General features: G+C 38.1%; 2 protein-coding genes across 3 annotated transcripts; both read left to right on the top strand.

The window, feature by feature from the left end:
* The first annotated feature begins 280 nt into the window (after nt 1-280).
* On the top strand, nt 281-14,865 carry LOC140853673 (3-isopropylmalate dehydratase small subunit 1-like). The gene is made up of 2 exons (XM_073248327.1): nt 281-341; nt 13,949-14,865. The coding sequence occupies exons 1-2, from the start codon at nt 281-283 to the stop codon at nt 14,668-14,670; spliced, it is 783 nt and encodes a 260-aa protein (XP_073104428.1). The 3' UTR covers nt 14,671-14,865.
* LOC140853836 (uncharacterized) lies at nt 14,540-17,526 on the top strand. 2 transcript variants are annotated; one of them, XM_073248925.1, is made up of 5 exons: nt 15,010-16,300; nt 16,426-16,647; nt 16,720-16,812; nt 16,908-16,991; nt 17,072-17,526. In XM_073248925.1, the coding sequence occupies exons 3-5, from the start codon at nt 16,801-16,803 to the stop codon at nt 17,507-17,509; spliced, it is 534 nt and encodes a 177-aa protein (XP_073105026.1). In that variant the 5' UTR covers nt 15,010-16,300; nt 16,426-16,647; nt 16,720-16,800; the 3' UTR covers nt 17,510-17,526. The 2 variants fall into 2 exon arrangements, with proteins under 2 accessions (XP_073105027.1, XP_073105026.1); XM_073248926.1 differs by lacking the exons at nt 15,010-16,300; nt 16,426-16,647 and adding an exon at nt 14,540-14,677.
* Nucleotides 17,527-17,963: the final 437 nt, after the last annotated feature.

Raw genomic sequence — 17,963 nt, 5'->3', positions numbered from 1 at the left:
CTCTGGCTGTCGACTACTTCCTAAATCAAATAATAATAATGATAAAGTTATTTAAAAAAATTATTTATATAAAATTATTGTTTGATAAAAATTATTTTAATTCAGATAGTACGAAGCTTCGTAGACGAGCATGTGCTTTATTCGTTTCATTTGCGGAGACCGAGGATATTACAAAACAAACGTATTAGATTGGATTTTTTTCCACAGATGTATCGAAGGCTTTTTTTTTTTTTTTTTTGTTGGGTGAATGTTGGAGTGATTTTTTTTATGATATACGTACATGGTAATTATCGTTGTTTCCGTGGTCGTCCCGTCCCCATGGTCTAACATCGCCATCATAGGTATGAAACTGAAGCTCCTGCTTTTGACAGCGCATTGCAGGTCTGGTGTCACGCGTGACAACGTAGTGGACCGGTCAAAGTCTTTTTCAATGTTTTGGAAGCTACAGTTACCATGAAATGCGCTACCACGAACGTCTCGATCAAAGAGGTGTGTCGTATCTGCGTCATGAATATTTTACATGCAACTTCTGCTCAATTCCCGCTCGATTCCGCGTGACCAGCGCTAATGCCTCTAACGGCGACGCTCAAAACATGAAAATAGATGGTGAAGGAGCTCAATTGAGTAAAACAGAAAAGATCCAATTGGATCATACACCAATGATTCAAACATGTCATTTGAAGTGTTGGCATGAGATATTACACCTGCAGTCAAGCAGTAGTGGTGTTAAGGATATGGATGATCAACAAATTTCTTAGGTATGTCGGATGGATCAAAAACTTAAAATAATAGTAAATTTGAGCCAAGGTCATGCATATTAGGAGAAACAATTCCTTAATGGGTCGATAAAGCTGCACGATGTACCAAAAGATTAATTTAATGATAAGGCTAATTAAATCTCAGACTTTATCTAGATGAGGTAGGATAAAGCCGCATGAGCATAGAATCTCCATAGAATACTTAAAGTGGACTGGTGCGCATGTCATTAGAGTCAAACACGTGGGCAAAGCACGCCATCGTTCAATTCCAGGAACTGAACATGGTCATTTTTATCAATTTTATGAAGGTCATTATATGCAATTATCAGCTTGAAAAAGGTAAACCTAATAATGATTAAAGAAATCTCCAACACATCTTTGACTACCTGCAACTACGATGAGCCCCATAGAATCGTCCATGAATTTTACGTCTCATATTCTCTAGCATGATGACAAATCTATCTTGGAAATTTATATCTGTACTCAATTATTTTACTCCATGTAATCGAGCTCTTAGTTGTTCTCTACCTCCAATTATTGGTATTTTTTTTTTTTTTTTTTGTAGCTTTAGTTATTTTTCTAATATTCTTATGTTATTAGAAAGTTTAAGTCCTTTTATTAAGATAATGTTGATGCTAGAGCCCGACCAAGGCACTAAACTGGCTGAGCTACTAGAGTGCTTGGATCGGCTGCTCAAACCATAAGGGTAGGCTAAAGATTGCAATGTATCTCCACGATGGCAATATGGTTGCTACCGTGCTCAGCAGTGATGGCTTCGATAATCACCACTCCTAAGATGATGTTGGATGAGGAGATCATATTTGGGCCTTCGCTTATGCTGGATCTGATTTGAAATATCAAAGACAAAAAATCCTCTTGCTAAAGTATGTTTGATGAAAAATTTTTAATGCCTAAGTTAAATAGACTCTCAAAAATTAGTGGAGACGTGAGAGCAGCAGAGTAGCGGTAAAGGATACAAAAGGCTTAAGAGCATTTATCCAGTAATCCATCGTGAATGGTTTATATAAACAAAGTTTTGCTATGGTATTCCATTAATATTATTTTATCATAAAGGACATTTAAGACATTATACCACCATCAATTTTATATTTTATTATTTTAAAAATAATATTTTATTATTTTTTAAATAATTTTTTTCTTCTTCATTGTTTCTCCTGGCCACCATCACCGCCTCCCCGCTGCCACATGCCTCCCCATCCTCCTCCTCCGCCCCGCTCCCTATCACCGTCCCCTCCCCCCCAATGGTATCATTCACGGTGCTGTCCTAAACACAGCTGGACATCCTTGGATCTTGAAATAACCAAGATTCAGTTCTCACCATATCATATCTCATACAGTGTGGTAGGAACAAGTTGAGAGAGAATAGTTTCATAGAATTAAAGTATGTCTCAAAAGAGTTTGGGATATTACTTTTTGAAAAGATTATAATGTGATTGTAATCCGATATGCTATCTTCTTGAAAAATTATTTAACCAAGATGAAGCAATGGGAAGAAAGTTAAGCTCAAAGAGAGTATCTCTAAAAAGCAATGAGCGGTAGGACTTAAAGAATCTATTCATGATGAGCCAGTAGACGTACATTCCTTCTCCACCTCGTACATATAGTAGGAACTTCAATCCTCTTGAAAGGTACTTGGGTATGCTTAACAGAGGATGTAGAGAAAATAGTTTCTCATGGGAGATGGAGAACATAGAGATAATCCCAAAACCTACAATGAGGCGATATAAGATATCGACTTCAAGAAAAAGATGTGAATTAGCTTTTTTGACTGGATATCTTTTGAAGATTTTTCTATAGAATTGTAACATCCCGGCCCAGGATCAAGCCCAAAACCCAAACAAAAAAAAAAAACAGAGCGGAAGGAGACTCCCGAAGGGAGTCTTCTTCTCCGGTGAATCCCGGATGAAAGGGGAGTCCTAGGATCACCCGAACTCTAGGGACCCCTATAAATAAGTCTCTCCCTCTCTCAAGACCCTCCACCGGTGATCTTCGAGCTCGATTTCTCTCCTTTTCTCCGAAGAAGCCGCGGTAGCCTCTTCTCGTGTTCGTCGGAAATTGAAGATCAAAGAAGCCCCCGGAGTTCAGGTAAGGGTTCAATCTTTCTTCCTCTCTCTCTTCTCTTTCTTCCCATGTTTTTAAACTCCTCGCCGGCCGTCAGGATCGTCGGAAAATCCTTGAAAATAGTGAATCCTGTTTTGTTCTGTTTCGACCGGACCTTTTCCTCTCTTTTCCGGCCACCGGCGCCGCCGGTTGCGGCGTCCCATCCCCGAGACCGGACTCCCATATGTCTCTCTTCCTTCCCTGAAAGCCTTGGCCGCCGGCGACCGGCCAATGGTCGGAGTTATTGAAGAAAGGGGACGGATCTCCTGTTTTTCAAAAAAAAAAAAGAGCCGCCGGCCGTTGTTGGATCTCCAGCCAGGCCGTCACCCCGTTGGAGCCCGAGCCACCGGGGGGGGACCTCACGGTCCTCCCCTGTTTCAGCCAAGGGAGGCCGCGGGAAAAGGAAAGAAGAAGAAGAAAGAAGAAGAAGAAGAAAAGAAAAGAAAAAGGAAAAAGGAAAAAGGAAAAAGAAAAGAAAAGAAAAGAAAAAGGAAAAAGGAAAAAGAAAAGAAAAGAAAAGAAAAAGGAAAAAGGAAAATAAAAAATAAAATAAAATAAAATAAGAAGAAGAAGGAGAGAATTTTTCCTCTCTCTCCTTTCTATCTTTTCTCTCTCCTCTCTCTACCTTCTCTCTCCAGTTTCTCTCTCTAGATTCTCTCTCTATTTTCTCTCTCTAGACTTTTTTCTCTTTTTATGGATTTTGTCTCTCTAGAGTCTTCCTCTCTCTCTGATTTCATCACAGATCCTAGGATAGAATTGAGATGAAAATAAGATGATCTGAGGTTGCTCCGAAATTCGTGCAGTAGATCTGATCCCAGTCCGATTCTATTCAAAATTGTAACACTTGATTCATATTGAGTCACCCTGATAGGACCTCTGATGATCTCGATCATGAGTGCCTCATCGGAAGGATATGAAAATTTCTCTCTCCACTTTCTCTCTCTACTTTCTCTCTCTAGAATTTTCTCTCTCTTCATGGATTTTTTCTTTCTAGAAGTCTTATGGATCAGTGGAGGATCCAGATACTTAGATAAATCCTAATTTTGATTAATCCTAAGAGAGATCCTCGATTTGTGTATTAGGATCAATTATCGGTAATTTTCTCCATATATGTGATTTTTATATTGATCAGGGTTATGAAGAGATGATTGTCTGCATATGATATCGAGTGGAATATCTTGTTAGAGAAATTCATAAATCAAAGAAGAACATTGACTTCTGTGTTTGGATCAGTCACCGGTAAAGGTAAGAATCTCTGTACATGATCACTATTATATATATGCTATTTTACTGTTGGTCTTGCATTATTGGTTTTGCATTGTCGGATTTGAGATCGATGAATTTATTATATCTGAGATACTATTATTTGATTTTGAGCATGGGTATGTTATGTCAATATATATGTATCAGAGATTGATGGCATGATTATATGGATATGACATATCTGAATTGATCATAATGCAAGACAGAATTGATTTGATGAAATCAACACATAATGATTAAATGAAAAGAAAGAGATATATGGTATGGACTAGCCTTGTCATGTGGAACAGTCGGCCAGGAGCTTATGCCTGGGACAGCCCCCACTGGCTTACAGGTGGATCAGCCGGCCAGGAGCTCATGCCTGACAGCCCGCTAGGAGCTTATGCCTGGGACAGCCTCTCACGGGCTTTGGTACGTGGAACAGCCGGCCAGGAGCTCATCCTGGGATAGTCTTGAAAGACTTTTTAAATGGATTCGATCCGGATGATGACTGAGGTATGGACTTGGATAGTCCAGAGCCAGAAAGAAAATGTTAAAAATCATGTGATTATGAAAAGAGAAATGAAAGATAAGGCATGAAACAATTGTTGAACAAAAGTGTTTCACCTGTTAACATATGATGATGCATCTATTTTGACAAAACAGCAAATTTATGAATGTTTGCATTATTCTGGACATTGAACATGAGATTTTATATTTTATTGCTATTTTTTATTTTCAGACTATATTACTATATCAGTGTGATATGGAAATTCTTACTGGGCTGTAAAGCTCACACCCCTTTATCTTTCTTTTCTTCTCAGAGTTACAAGATGTCCATGGTTGGCTATGGTATGGATTTGTGAGTGAGTGGATGCATAGATAGAGTACCGTTGATACTTGATCAAAGGATTGAAGGAATGTTAATTGTAATTATGCAAGTTTTATGAATTATTATTGAAATTAAATATTATGGTTGATAAGATTGTAATGATTTAATTTGGCCTTGCATATTCTTTAGGGCTTGCTCTAAGGAGTGTGCGGCCATCACGTATCCGACCCGGGTGTTGGGTTCGGGGCGTGACAGAATGGTATAATGTAACATCCCGGCCCAGGATCAAGCCCAAAACCCAAACAAAAAAAAAAAAAAAAAAACAGAGCGGAAGGAGACTCCCGAAGGGAGTCTTCTTCTTCGGTGAATCTCGGATGAAAGGGGAGTCCTAGGATCACCCGAACTCTAGGGACCCCTATAAATAAGTCTCTCCCTCTCTCAAGACCCTCCACCGGTGATCTTCGAGCTCGATTTCTCTCCTTTTCTCCGAAGAAGCCGCGGCAGCCTCTTCTCGTGTTCGTCGGAAATTGAAGATCAAAGAAGCCCTCGGAGTTCAGGTAAGGGTTCAATCTTTCTTCCTCTCTCTCTTCTCTTTCTTCCCATGTTTTTAAACTCCTCGCCGGCCGTCAGGATCGTCGGAAAATCCTTGAAAATAGTGAATCCTGTTTTGCTCTGTTTCGGCCGGACCTTTTCTTCTCTTTTCCGGCCACCGGCGCCGCCGGTTGCGGCGTCCCATCCCCGAGACCGGACTCCCATATGTCTCTCTTCCTTCCCTGAAAGCCTTGGCCGCCGGCGACCAGCCAATGGTCGAAGTTATTGAAGAAAGGGGACGGATCCCCTGTTTTTCGAAAAAAAAAAAAAGAGCCGCCGGCCGTTGTTGGATCTCCGGCCAGGCCGCCATCCCGCCGGAGCCCGAGCCACCAGAGGGGGACCTCACGGTCCTCCCCTGTTTCAGCCAAGGGAGGCCGCGGGAAAAGGAAAGAAGAAGAAGAAAGAAGAAGAAGAAGAAAAGAAAAGAAAAAGGAAAAAGGAAAAGAAAAGAAAAGAAAAGAAAAAGGCAAAAGAAAAATAAAAAATAAAATAAAATAAAATAAAATAAAATAAAATAAGAAGAAGAAGGAGAGAATTTTTCCTCTCTCTCCTTTCTCTCTTCTTTCTCTCTCTTTTCTCTCTCCTCTCTCTACCTTCTCTCTCCAGTTTCTCTCTCTAGATTCTCTCCCTATTTTCTCTCTCTAGACTTTTTTCTCTTTTTATGGATTTTGTCTCTCTAGAGTCTTCCTCTCTCTTTGATTTCATCACAGACCCTAGGATAGAATTGAGACGAAAATAAGATGATCTGAGGTTGCTCCGAAATTCGTGTAGTAGATCTGATCCCAGTCCGATTCTATTCAAAATTGTAACACTTGATTCATATTGAGTCACCCTGATAGGATCTCTGATGATCTCGATCATGAGTGCCTCATCGAAAGGATATGAAGATTTCTCTCTCCACTTTCTCTCTCTACTTTCTCTCTCTAGAATTTTCTCTCTCTTCATGGATTTTTTCTCTCTAGAAGTCTTATGGATCAGTGGAGGATCCAGATACTTAGATAAATCCTAATTTTGATTAATCCTAAGAGAGATCCTCGATTTGTGTATTAGGATCAATTATCGGTAATTTTCTCCATATATGTGATTTTTATATTGATCAGGGTTATGAAGAGATGATTGTCTGCATATGATATCGAGTGGAATATCTTGTTAGAGAAATTCATAAATCAAAGAAGAACATTGACTTCTGTGTTTGGATCAGTCACCGGTAAAGGTAAGAATCTCTATATATGATCACTATTATATATATGCTATTTTACTGTTGGTTTTGCATTATTGGTTTTGCATTGTCGGATTTGAGATCGATGAATTTATTATATCTGAGATACTGTTATTTGATTTTGAGCATGGGTATGTTATGTCAATATATATGTATCAGAGATTGATGGCATGATTATATGGATATGACATATCTGAATTGATCATAATGCAAGACAGAATTGATTTGATAAAATCAACACATAATGATTAAATGAAAAGAAAGAGATATATGGTATGGACTAGCCTTGTCATGTGGAACAGCCGGCCAGGAGCTTATGCCTGGGACAGCCCGCCAGGAGCTTATGTCTGGGACAGCCCCCACTGGCTTACAGGTGGATCAGCCGGCCAGGAGCTCATGCCTGGGACAGTCCATCAGGAGCTTATGCCTGGGACAGCCTCTCACGGGCTTTGGTACGTGGGACAGCCGGCCAGGAGCTCATCCTGGGACAGTCTTGAAAGACTTTTTAAAGTGGATTCGATCCGGATGATAACTGAGGTATAGACTTGGATAGTCCAGAGCCAGAAAGAAAATGTTAAAAATCATGTGATTATGAAAAGAGAAATGAAAGATAAGGCATGAAACAATTGTTGAACAAAAGTGTTTTACCTGTTAACATATGATGATGCATCTATTTTGACAAGACAGAAAATTTATGAATGTTTGCATTATTCTGGACATTGAACATGAGATTTTATATTTTATTGTTATTCTTTATTTTCAGACTATATTACTATATCAGTGTGATATGAAAATTCTTACTGGACTGTAAAGCTCATATCCCTTCATCTTTCTTTTTCTTCTCAGAGTTACAGGATGACTTAGATTGGCTATGGCTTGGATTTACGGGTGAGCAGAAGGATAAATAGAGTGTCATAGTATCTGATCAGAAAATTGAAGAAATTTAAATTATAATTATGCAAGATTTTATGAATTATTATTGAAATTAAATATTATGGTTGATGAGATTGTAATGATTTAATTTGGCCTTTCATATTCTTTAGGGCTTGCTCTAAGGAGTGTGCGGCCATCACGTATCCGACCCGGATGTTGGGTTCGGATCGTGACAGAATGGTATCAGAGCATAGGTTAGGATCATTAGGGATTATGATATAAGTGATTGGAATATGACAGAATAATATCAGAGCTTAGGTTTAAAATCCCTAAGATTATGAAGTGATATTAAAACTTTATGTAAAGATCAATAGGATGTGACGGAGTGACATCCGAGCTTAGAGCTTAGGTTACGTTTATTTGGAGCAAATGATACAAGTGATTAGGATATGACAGAATAGTACTAGAACCCAAGTTTAAGGTCACTAGGGATTGTCATATAAATGATATCAAAACTTTGGGATTATAATCACTAGAGTATGATTGATAATATCGGAGTTTAAGATTTTGATCATTAAAGATATGATAGAATGATATTAGAGTTTAGGTTATGATCACTAGGAAATATGATTTAAGTGGTATTTGAGTTTAAGGTTATAATTATTCAGAATTGTAATTCTAGTGATATCTGAACTTAGGTTATGATCACGAGGAACATGATAGATATAAAAGAGAAAATTCAATATTTAGATTTCAAATCAATAGATAGTAAGATGAAATTTATGCATAAGTGGCATATGTTATCTATAATAAAATTGACGAGTTATATCTTGGATTTCAATTAGTAGGGTGGCCTGAATATAAGAAGAGTTGACCTTGGAATGAAGTGGGAGGTATTGATAAGTTATGTTGAGTATACTAGATGATTTTGGAATGTTAAACTTATATGATTGAAGATCATGATACTTTTCTAATTTTGATGATAATTGTCTGATGTGTTATGAATTTTGGATTTATCAAAAGAAAGTTAATTAGGGTATGGTCTAAGAAGAAAATTCCATCATATGAGAAAAAAATATTTTTGAGTATTGAACCTACAAGAGGATCATAAATGAAACTTAATTTTAAATAAAAAATATACTTGAATTTTATTATGAGAATATGAGATACACATCTTGGTGAAATCTTTGGTTACTCAAAATATCATATTCTGAATATGATTCTTTGATCTTTCAAGTTGCATTGAATTTCAAGTCAAAAGCTTACTTTTCTAAGTGGACCAAAAGTATTTTGATATTGTTGTTAAAAAAAAAAAAATTATTTTATCAGAATATGATATACAGGTTATGATAAAATTCTTAATAATTTATATTTTCATCTTTGGATTAGATTCTTTAATTGTTGAAGATAGTGGAGTGTATTAATTATTCAAGTCAGAGTTCGGATTTCTGAATTGAAATAAGATATCTTGCTAGTATTAAATTTGGAATGACTTATACAAGGGACAAGATTTTGTATGGATAATAAGATTTTGTATGGATTTATTGATTAATATTAAGGATTGTGATAAAGGGAGCTCTATTAGAAATAATCAAGTTGATTCTACTTAAGGATGCTGGCTTGAGTTCTTCTAGTTTGTCAAGTTAGAATTAATTCTTTTAAAAAGGAAGATTGATTTAGAAATTATCTAAATGATTGTAAGGTAAATCTAAGATTAACTCCAATTAATTTTAGACATGTTGGATTCTTGAAAAAGTGATGAAACTTATGCAATGATTTCAAACATAGAAAGTGGATCAAGATTTAATTTTTATATGCTATACCCGAAGATAGTAAAGATAAAGAAACTTAAAATTTTGCTGTAAGTCTTATATGAAATTTGAAGGTTGGATCTATCCTGGATTGACCTAACATATAAGGATATTTATTTTATCTTTGATAGACTTATATAATTTGGTAAGTTGAGATCAGAGTGCGCAGCAAAAGCGTAATGGTCTGAATTGATTAGAAATATTGATCCTTTAAATCAAAAGATAATATGATGGAATACATTAGTGGCAAATAAGGAAGGATTTTATTGATAATGAAAGGATACTATAAATTTTGATCTAATCTGATCATAGCCGGATAATTTTGTCAGTAGTTTGCTTCATTGTAGATAATGCCAAAAACTCTAGATATCTCAAGTTTATTAATAGCTTGATAGTTTTGATATTAGTTCAAACTTAGAAAGTCCTGACATAGATCTCATATTTTTTTAAAAATCTAATATTGTTACTCGAACTGATATAGAAGATTGAGATTTTTTCTTAAGATGAGAGTTTACATATAAAATTTGTTGAAAGATCAAGTGAAGAAAGAAATCGATGATTGTAAAGAGTGATCGATGTTTGACGTTTATTTATTTTTCTATCAAGGGTAGTCTGAGATAATTATGAAGTTGAGTGGAATCTATTAGACAAATAATGGTGGTATATTAATATAAGTCCAAAATATTACAGTTCTTCAAAAAGTTGAGAAATCAATAAAAAGGGATGAGTTTGAGATTTCAAATAAATTTTGTTATAACAAGATCATGAGAAATAAATAATATATGACATTATCGTAAGTTTGTGAATGACATGAAGAATGCATACTTTGAAATATATCTCAAACAACATAACTTAATTTCGAGGACGAAATTATTTGAAGGGGGGAAGAATGTAACATCCCGGCCCAGGATCAAGCCCAAAATCCAAACAAAAAAAAAAAAAGCAGAGCGGAAGGAGACTCCTGAAGGGAGTCTTCTTCTCCGATGAATCCCGGATGAAAGGGGAGTCCTAGGATCATCCGAACTCTAGGGACCCCTATAAATAAGTCTCTCCCTCTCTCAAGACCCTCCACCGGTGATCTTCGAGCTCGATTTCTCTCCTTTTTTTCGAAGAAGCCGCGGCAGCCTCTTCTCGTGTTCGTCGAAAATTGAAGATCAAAGAAGCCCTCGGAGTTCAGGTAAGGGTTCAATCTTTCTTCTTCTCTCTCTTCTCTTTCTTCCCATGTTGTTTTTAAACTCCTCGCCGGCCGTCAGGATCGTCGGAAAATCTTTGAAAATAGTGAATCCTGTTTTGCTCTGTTTCGGCCGGACCTTTTCCTCTCTTTTTCGGCCACCGGCGCCGTCGGTTGCGGCGTCCCATCCCCGAGACCGGACTCCCATATATCTCTCTTCCTTCCCTGAAAGCCTTGGCCGCCGGCGACCGGCCAATGGTCGGAGTTATTGAAGAAAGGGGACGGATCCCCTGTTTTTCGAAAAAAAAAGAGCCGCCGGCCGTTGTTGGATCTCCGGCCAGGCCGCCACCTCGTCGGAGCCCGAGCCACCGGGGGGGGACCTCACGGTCCTCCCCTGTTTCAGCCAAGGGAGGCCGCGGGAAAAGGAAAGAAGAAGAAGAAAGAAGAAGAAGAAGAAAAGAAAAGAAAAAGGAAAAAGGAAAAAGAAAAGAAAAGAAAAGAAAAAGGAAAAAGAAAAATAAAAAATAAAATAAAATAAAATAAGAAGAAGGAGAGAATTTTTCCTCTCTCTCCTTTCTCTCTTCTTTCTCTCTCTTTTCTCTCTCCTCTCTCTACCTTCTCTCTCCAATTTCTCTCTCTAGATTCTCTCTCTATTTTCTCTCTCTAGACTTTTTTCTCTTTTTATGGATTTTGTCTCTCTAGAGTCTTCCTCTCTCTCTGATTTCATCATAGACCCTAGGATAGAATTGAGATGAAAATAAGATGATCTGAGGTTGCTCCGAAATTCGTGCAGTAGATCTGATCCCAGTTCGATTCTATTCAAAATTGTAACACTTGATTCATATTGAGTCACCCTGATAGGACCTCTGATGATCTCGATCATGAGTGCCTCATCGGAAGGATATGAAGATTTCTCTCTCCACTTTCTCTCTCTAGAATTTTCTCTCTCTTCATGGATTTTTTCTCTCTAGAAGTCTTATGGATCAGTGGAGGATCCAGATACTTAGATAAATTTTAATTTTGATTAATCCTAAGAGAGATCCTCGATTTGTGTATTAGGATCAATTATCGGTAATTTTCTCCATATATGTGATTTTTATATTGATCAGGGTTATGAAGAGATGATTGTCTGCATATGATATCGAGTGGAATATCTTGTTAGAGAAATTCATAAATCAAAGAAGAACATTGACTTCTGTGTTTGGATCAGTCACCGGTAAAGGTAAGAATCTCTGTACATGATCACTATTATATATATGCTATTTTACTGTTGGTCTTGCATTATTGGTTTTGCATTGTCGGATTTGAGATCGATGAATTTATTATATCTGAGATACTGTTATTTGATTTTGAGCATGGGTATGTTATGTCAATATATATGTATCAGAGATTGATGGCATGATTATATGGATATGACATATCTGAATTGATCATAATGCAAGACAGAATTGATTTGATGAAATCAACACATAATGATTAAATGAAAAGAAAGAGATATATGGTATGGACTAGCCTTGTCATGTGGAACAGCCGGTCAGGAGCTTATGCCTGGGACAGCCCGCCAGGAGCTTATGCCTAGGACAGCCCCCACTGGCTTACAGGTGGATCAGCCGGCCAGGAGCTCATGCCTGGGACAGCCCGCCAGGAGCTTATGCCTGGGACAGCCTCTCACGGGCTTTGGTACGTGGGACAGCCGGCCAGGAGCTCATCCTGGGACAGTCTTGAAAGACTTTTTAAAGTGGATTCGATCCGGATGATAACTGAGGTATAGACTTGGATAGTCCAGAGCCAGAAAGAAAATGTTAAAAATCATGTGATTATGAAAAGAGAAATGAAAGATAAGGCATGAAACAATTGTTGAACAAAAGTATTTTACCTGTTAACATATGATGATGCATCTATTTTGACAAGACAGAAAATTTATGAATGTTTGCATTATTCTGGACATTGAACATGAGATTTTATATTTTATTGCTATTCTTTATTTTCAGACTATATTACTATATCAGTGTGATATGGGAATTCTTACTGGGCTGTAAAGCTCATACCCCTTCATCTTTCTTTTTCTTCTCAGAGTTACAGGATGACTTAGATTGGCTATGGCTTGAATTTATGGGTGAGCAGAAGGATAAATAGAGTGTCATAGTATCTGATCAGAAAATTGAAGAAATTTAAATTATAATTATGCAAGATTTTATGAATTATTATTGAAATTAAATATTATGGTTGATGAGATTGTAATGATTTAATTTGGCCTTGCATATTCTTTAGGGCTTGCTCTAAGGAGTGTGCGGCCATCATGTATCCGACCCGGGTGTTGGGTTCGGGTCGTGACAAGAATAGCTTATGGATTTCACTTTTTTTGATAGGAGATCACAAAGTCTGCAATATTCTTGGAGTTCACTACAAGAAATTTGATTTTTTGCGACGAAATTTTAGCGATGAAATATTTTTCGTCGCAAAAAAGTAGGCTTTTGCAACGAAATTTAAATTTCGTCCTCAAAAATTAGGTATTTGCGACGAAAAAAATTGCATTGCAAAAAGTTATATCTTTTGCAACGAAATTTTTTTTTTTTGTTGCTAGAAGTTCATTTTTAGCAACGAAATTTTTTTTCGTTGCAAAAAACAATTTTTTTGGCGACGAAATATTTTTTTTCATAGTTAAAATTTTTTTTTTGCGATAAAAAAAAATTTTGTCGCCAAAAAATTATATTTTTTACGATGAAATTGATTTTTCGTTGCTAAAAAAAAAGATTTTTGCGGTCAATTTTATTTATATTTAGCGACGAAACTATTGCGTCGTTATATTTTATTTTATTAAAAAAATTTTGAATATTTTGCGACGAAAATTTAAATTTCGTTGCTAGAATTGATTTTTAGCGACGAAAGTTTTTTCATCGCAAAAAATTTTTTTTTGGCGACTGAAAAATTTTTCGTTGCTATTTTTTTTTTGCGACGAAAATAGTTACGTCGCCAAAAATTTAATTTTTAGCGATGAAATATTTGTTTCGTTGCGAGAAACTTGATTTCCCGATCATTTGCGACAAAATTAAATTTTCGTTGCCAAAAATTAATCATTTGCGACGAAAATATTTTTGTTGCAAAAAAAAAAAATTTTCGCGACAGAATATTTATTTTTAGCAACGAATTTATTTCGTCGCTAAATATTTTTTAATTAAAAATAAAACCGAAGGTATTCTGCCCTAATTGAAAAAATCCGCTTGATCTCCCTCCCGGCCCGATCTCCGCTTCGGTCATCCAAATCTTCTCCTTCCCCGATCTCCGGCGACAGTCGTCGTTCCCCGGTCGCCGGTCGTCCTTCCCGATAAGTCCTCTCCCTCCCCGCCACCATCCTCTCTCTCTCCTCCACCTTCAATCTCCGATTCCCAAGCCGCCCCTCCTTCCCGAAATGCCCCTCCTTTTCCCGATCTCCCCCCGAGCCCCTCCTCTCCACCGCTCCCCGCGCTGCCGTCACCCCCTCGTCCCCCTCGCCAACGACCTTCCACGGCCCCTGCTACGTCATCGGTGACAACATCGACACCGACCAGATCATCCCAGCGGAGCACCTGACCCTCGTCCCCTCCAAGCCGGACGAGTACCAAAAGCTCGGCTCTCTCGCCCTCTGTGGCCTCCCCTCCTCCGCCTACCCAGTCCCCTTCGTTCTCTCCGGCGCCGCTTCCACCCCCTTCCCGATCGTCATCGCCGGCGCCAACTTCGGCTGCGGCTCCTCCCGCGAGCACGCCCCCGTCGCTCTCGGGGTCGCCGGTGTCTGGGCCGTCGTCGCGGAGTACTACGCCCGGATTTTTTTCCGGAACTCCGTCTCCACCGGCGAGATGTTCCCTTTGGAGTCCGAGGAGACGGTTATATGGAAGGAATGCACAACCGGGGATATCGTGACCGTAGATCTCGACGAGCGCTGGCTGACCAACCACACCACGGGGAAGGAGTACCGGTTGAAGCCGATCGGAGATGCGGGGCCGGTGATTGAGGCTGGGGGAATCTTCGCCTACGCGAGGAAGACCGGGATGATCGCTTCAGCATCGACGGCTTAGGGTAAAGGTGGGATCTTTCTTTCTTTCCATGTTTCTTTCTGCGTGGAAATTTAGGAGAAGTACTGAAATGGAATGGGTATTAATTTTGGCATAAATAAATCATCTTGTGGAACAAATGGGATATCTCGTTTTATAATTGATGATTAGCATTGGACATTGGGTAACGAATTTGTCTTGATTTTACGTTTTTCCTGATGATGATTGTGGAATGATTGGATGATTGTCTCATTTTATTATGCTCCGGTCATTGGCTTAGTTAATCCTAACGCCCTATTCATGTTCTATTGCCATTAGTTACCAGGGAGGTGGATGATAGGATACATGTATGGAAAGTTTAAGGGAGGCATGGTTGGTTTGATAGCTTGCTCTATTCAATGAAAATAAGAAAATATCCATGCTATTGGAAAAGGAGTGTTGAGCATTCCAACTTAAAGAACATAGCTTTTTTGCAGTTCATAATCTATAATGATGAACTTGACTTACCACCTAGGCTATTGTGACTCTTCTGATTTTCTACATTGACATTCGGCTAAACAGGTCAAAATAGTTTTTAGCTTCTAAACAGGTTAAAACAGATGTTGGTTTGTTACATGGATGGGGATACATAGCTTTAGCTTGCATTTGGATGCACTAAAAGTCATCGTTTGCTGGTTTCTTCTGGGTTCTCTTATTCCTTGTAATTTAGAAACCCACTAAAACAGTCAGCCCATTTGATTCCAATGGTATTGATTTTGCGACACCTTTTGAATTGATGAGCTTTAACGGATTTCCACCCCATCCTTTTTAAGGTGGTAGTAGATGTTAGATTTTGCTCATGATGAATATTTTGGCGGAACTTAGTTGTATTTTAGCACCATGATACTGAAGCATGAGGGTTTTTTGGAATTCACATTCAGATTATTTTAGGATCTGGTTGGCTGTAACAAAAGTTTTAAAAACTTATTGGCTGATAGAAGTCTAGATTTTCATTTGTTTCGACCAAGAACTGACGGCTGGAAAGCTTGTATCTCTAGAAAACTTTTCTTTTCCATGGTAAAATTCTATTTTCCCTTTTGCATCGGCTTCCTAGCAACCAAGCAAACCCTTGGTATTTAAGGCTCTCCTGGTTTATGCATGAATAGTTGTTGAAAGATGTCTTGGATGAGTAGGTTAGGTTTAAGTCCTCAAGACCTCAATACTTCATTCTCATGTGCATGACCGAGTGGCACTTGGCACTGATGATTGCAAAATAGTGCCTCATCTTCAGGATTTGTCATTCTTTTTTGCTGGTCCTTACCATGGATTGAAAAACCACCAGAATTGGATGATACTATACTGTTCTGATGCGAAACCATAGGTTCTGGGATACTAAAATCGTCATACTGGTACGTGCAGCTATACTGGTCCAAACCATGGTACTTACCATACCAGCTGTAGTGGTCCTAGTAGGGGTCTTGTTTTGGAAAAATATGTGCAAACACACAATGAAAAATCGAAGGTACATATATTTCGAGATCATCCGGTTGGCACAGAGGCTAGTATCGTCGCAAATGAGATCAGTTTGTATATGTGGAATCATTTTCCGTGGGCTGCTGAAAGTTTCAAGCATGTAGCTCCTCGATACCGTGATGCTCTAGTCTCTCACATCAGGGTAAGAATTAAATTTGGATGTCTTGCATATCATTACATGATCCATATTATTTTTGGTTATATAAATAAATTTTTTATTATATGAATAATTTCATGTATTTGCCTTTTGGTATGATTACTGTGTAGGATAATATTGACTTCGAGGATTGCACTGACGAAGAAGTGACGGCATGTATTCTCAAAATGGCTGCAAATAGATACAGAGATCGGTGATGTAGGCTTCATAAATACTGCAATGAGCTGCAGGTGAAGGGGATTGATCCTGTGACCCAGCCATACAGAAATTGGGCTGGGTCTAGTGACGATTGGCGGTGGTTATGTGAGCATTTTGGAAGTGAGGCATTTCAGGTATGTCTAGTGTTCCAAGTTTTTTTAATTATGTTATGTCCTTTATTGGTTATAATTGTATGTATTTTGTAGCGACGATCGGAGGCGAATAAGGTGAATAGGAGCAAGATTGATTCTATTCACACGCAAGGAAGTGCCTCTTTTGCACAGAAAATGAAGAGGATGGTACGTAACTACATTTGCAATCATACTTTGTAACTTTTTATTAAATATTTACATTATTTTGATATCTTTTTTTTCTTTTTTTTTTGTTTGAACAGGGACTATCCGGAGTCGACGCCTATGCTAAATTCTATCAAAACAAGAGTGGCGAGTTCGTGACCGAGGAGGCGAGGCAGCGTCATGTAAGTATCATTACTCTACATTTTGAATACTTTTAAAGAGTTTGGAAAAAAATTATGATTTTATTTGGTTTATTGTGAAGGAAAAAATGTTAGAATTGAGAGAACAGGCGACGAGGGAGGTGGAATCTGATGGTGATACTGGATCGCAGCAGGTTTGTTTGATGACAGATGATACGATTTTGGATACCATCCTCGGGCGGCAGCTAGGATCTGGTCATAGCATGCGGTCCAAAAAATCACGCAGTTCGTCATCCGGCCGGTCTGATGATGCATCGGTGCCAGAGGCAGTTAGGACATCCATGAGCATGATGCAAGATCAGATTAGTTACTGGATGAATCGTAGTCAGACGCTCGAGAGGATCGTAGCTGCGGTGGCGGGATGGCTCGGTATTGATGCTTCTGAGTTAGCACCTCTACAGTCACATGATGCCGCCTCTGCACCACCATCGCGACACGTATCGGGTCAGGGATCGACGCCTGGAGGAGGGAACGAGGCCAATGAGTCAGATCATACTTAGTTTGTACTTATTTTAAATTTAAAATGATGTATGGACTTATATTTTTGTATATGACAAAGATGGTTATGAAACTTTTTGTTATTTGAAATTGGTCTTTTGACTTAGAATATTTTTATTGTGTTAACATACTGTTTATTTAAAATATGTTTGATCAGATAATTTATATTTGAGCAGGTTTTTTTGGAAAATTAATAAAAATTTTATTTTTTATCCAAAATTTATTTTAGCGACGAAATATTAATTTCGTCGCAAAAAAATTTGTGAACCCAAAAAAGTAAAACATTTATTGCGACGAAATTTTTTATTTCGTTGCTATTTTTTGCGACGAAAGTCTTAGTTTCGTCGCTAAAAATTATAACTTTTGCGACGAAATTTTTATTTCATCGCAATTATACCGACGAATATTTTTATTTCATCGTCCTTATAGCGACGAAATTATTATTTCGTCGCCATT

Source organism: Elaeis guineensis, chromosome 14, assembly GCF_000442705.2.
Source record: "Elaeis guineensis isolate ETL-2024a chromosome 14, EG11, whole genome shotgun sequence".
Lineage (NCBI taxonomy): Eukaryota > Viridiplantae > Streptophyta > Magnoliopsida > Arecales > Arecaceae > Elaeis > Elaeis guineensis.
This window is presented reverse-complemented; position numbering and strand designations above follow the sequence as displayed.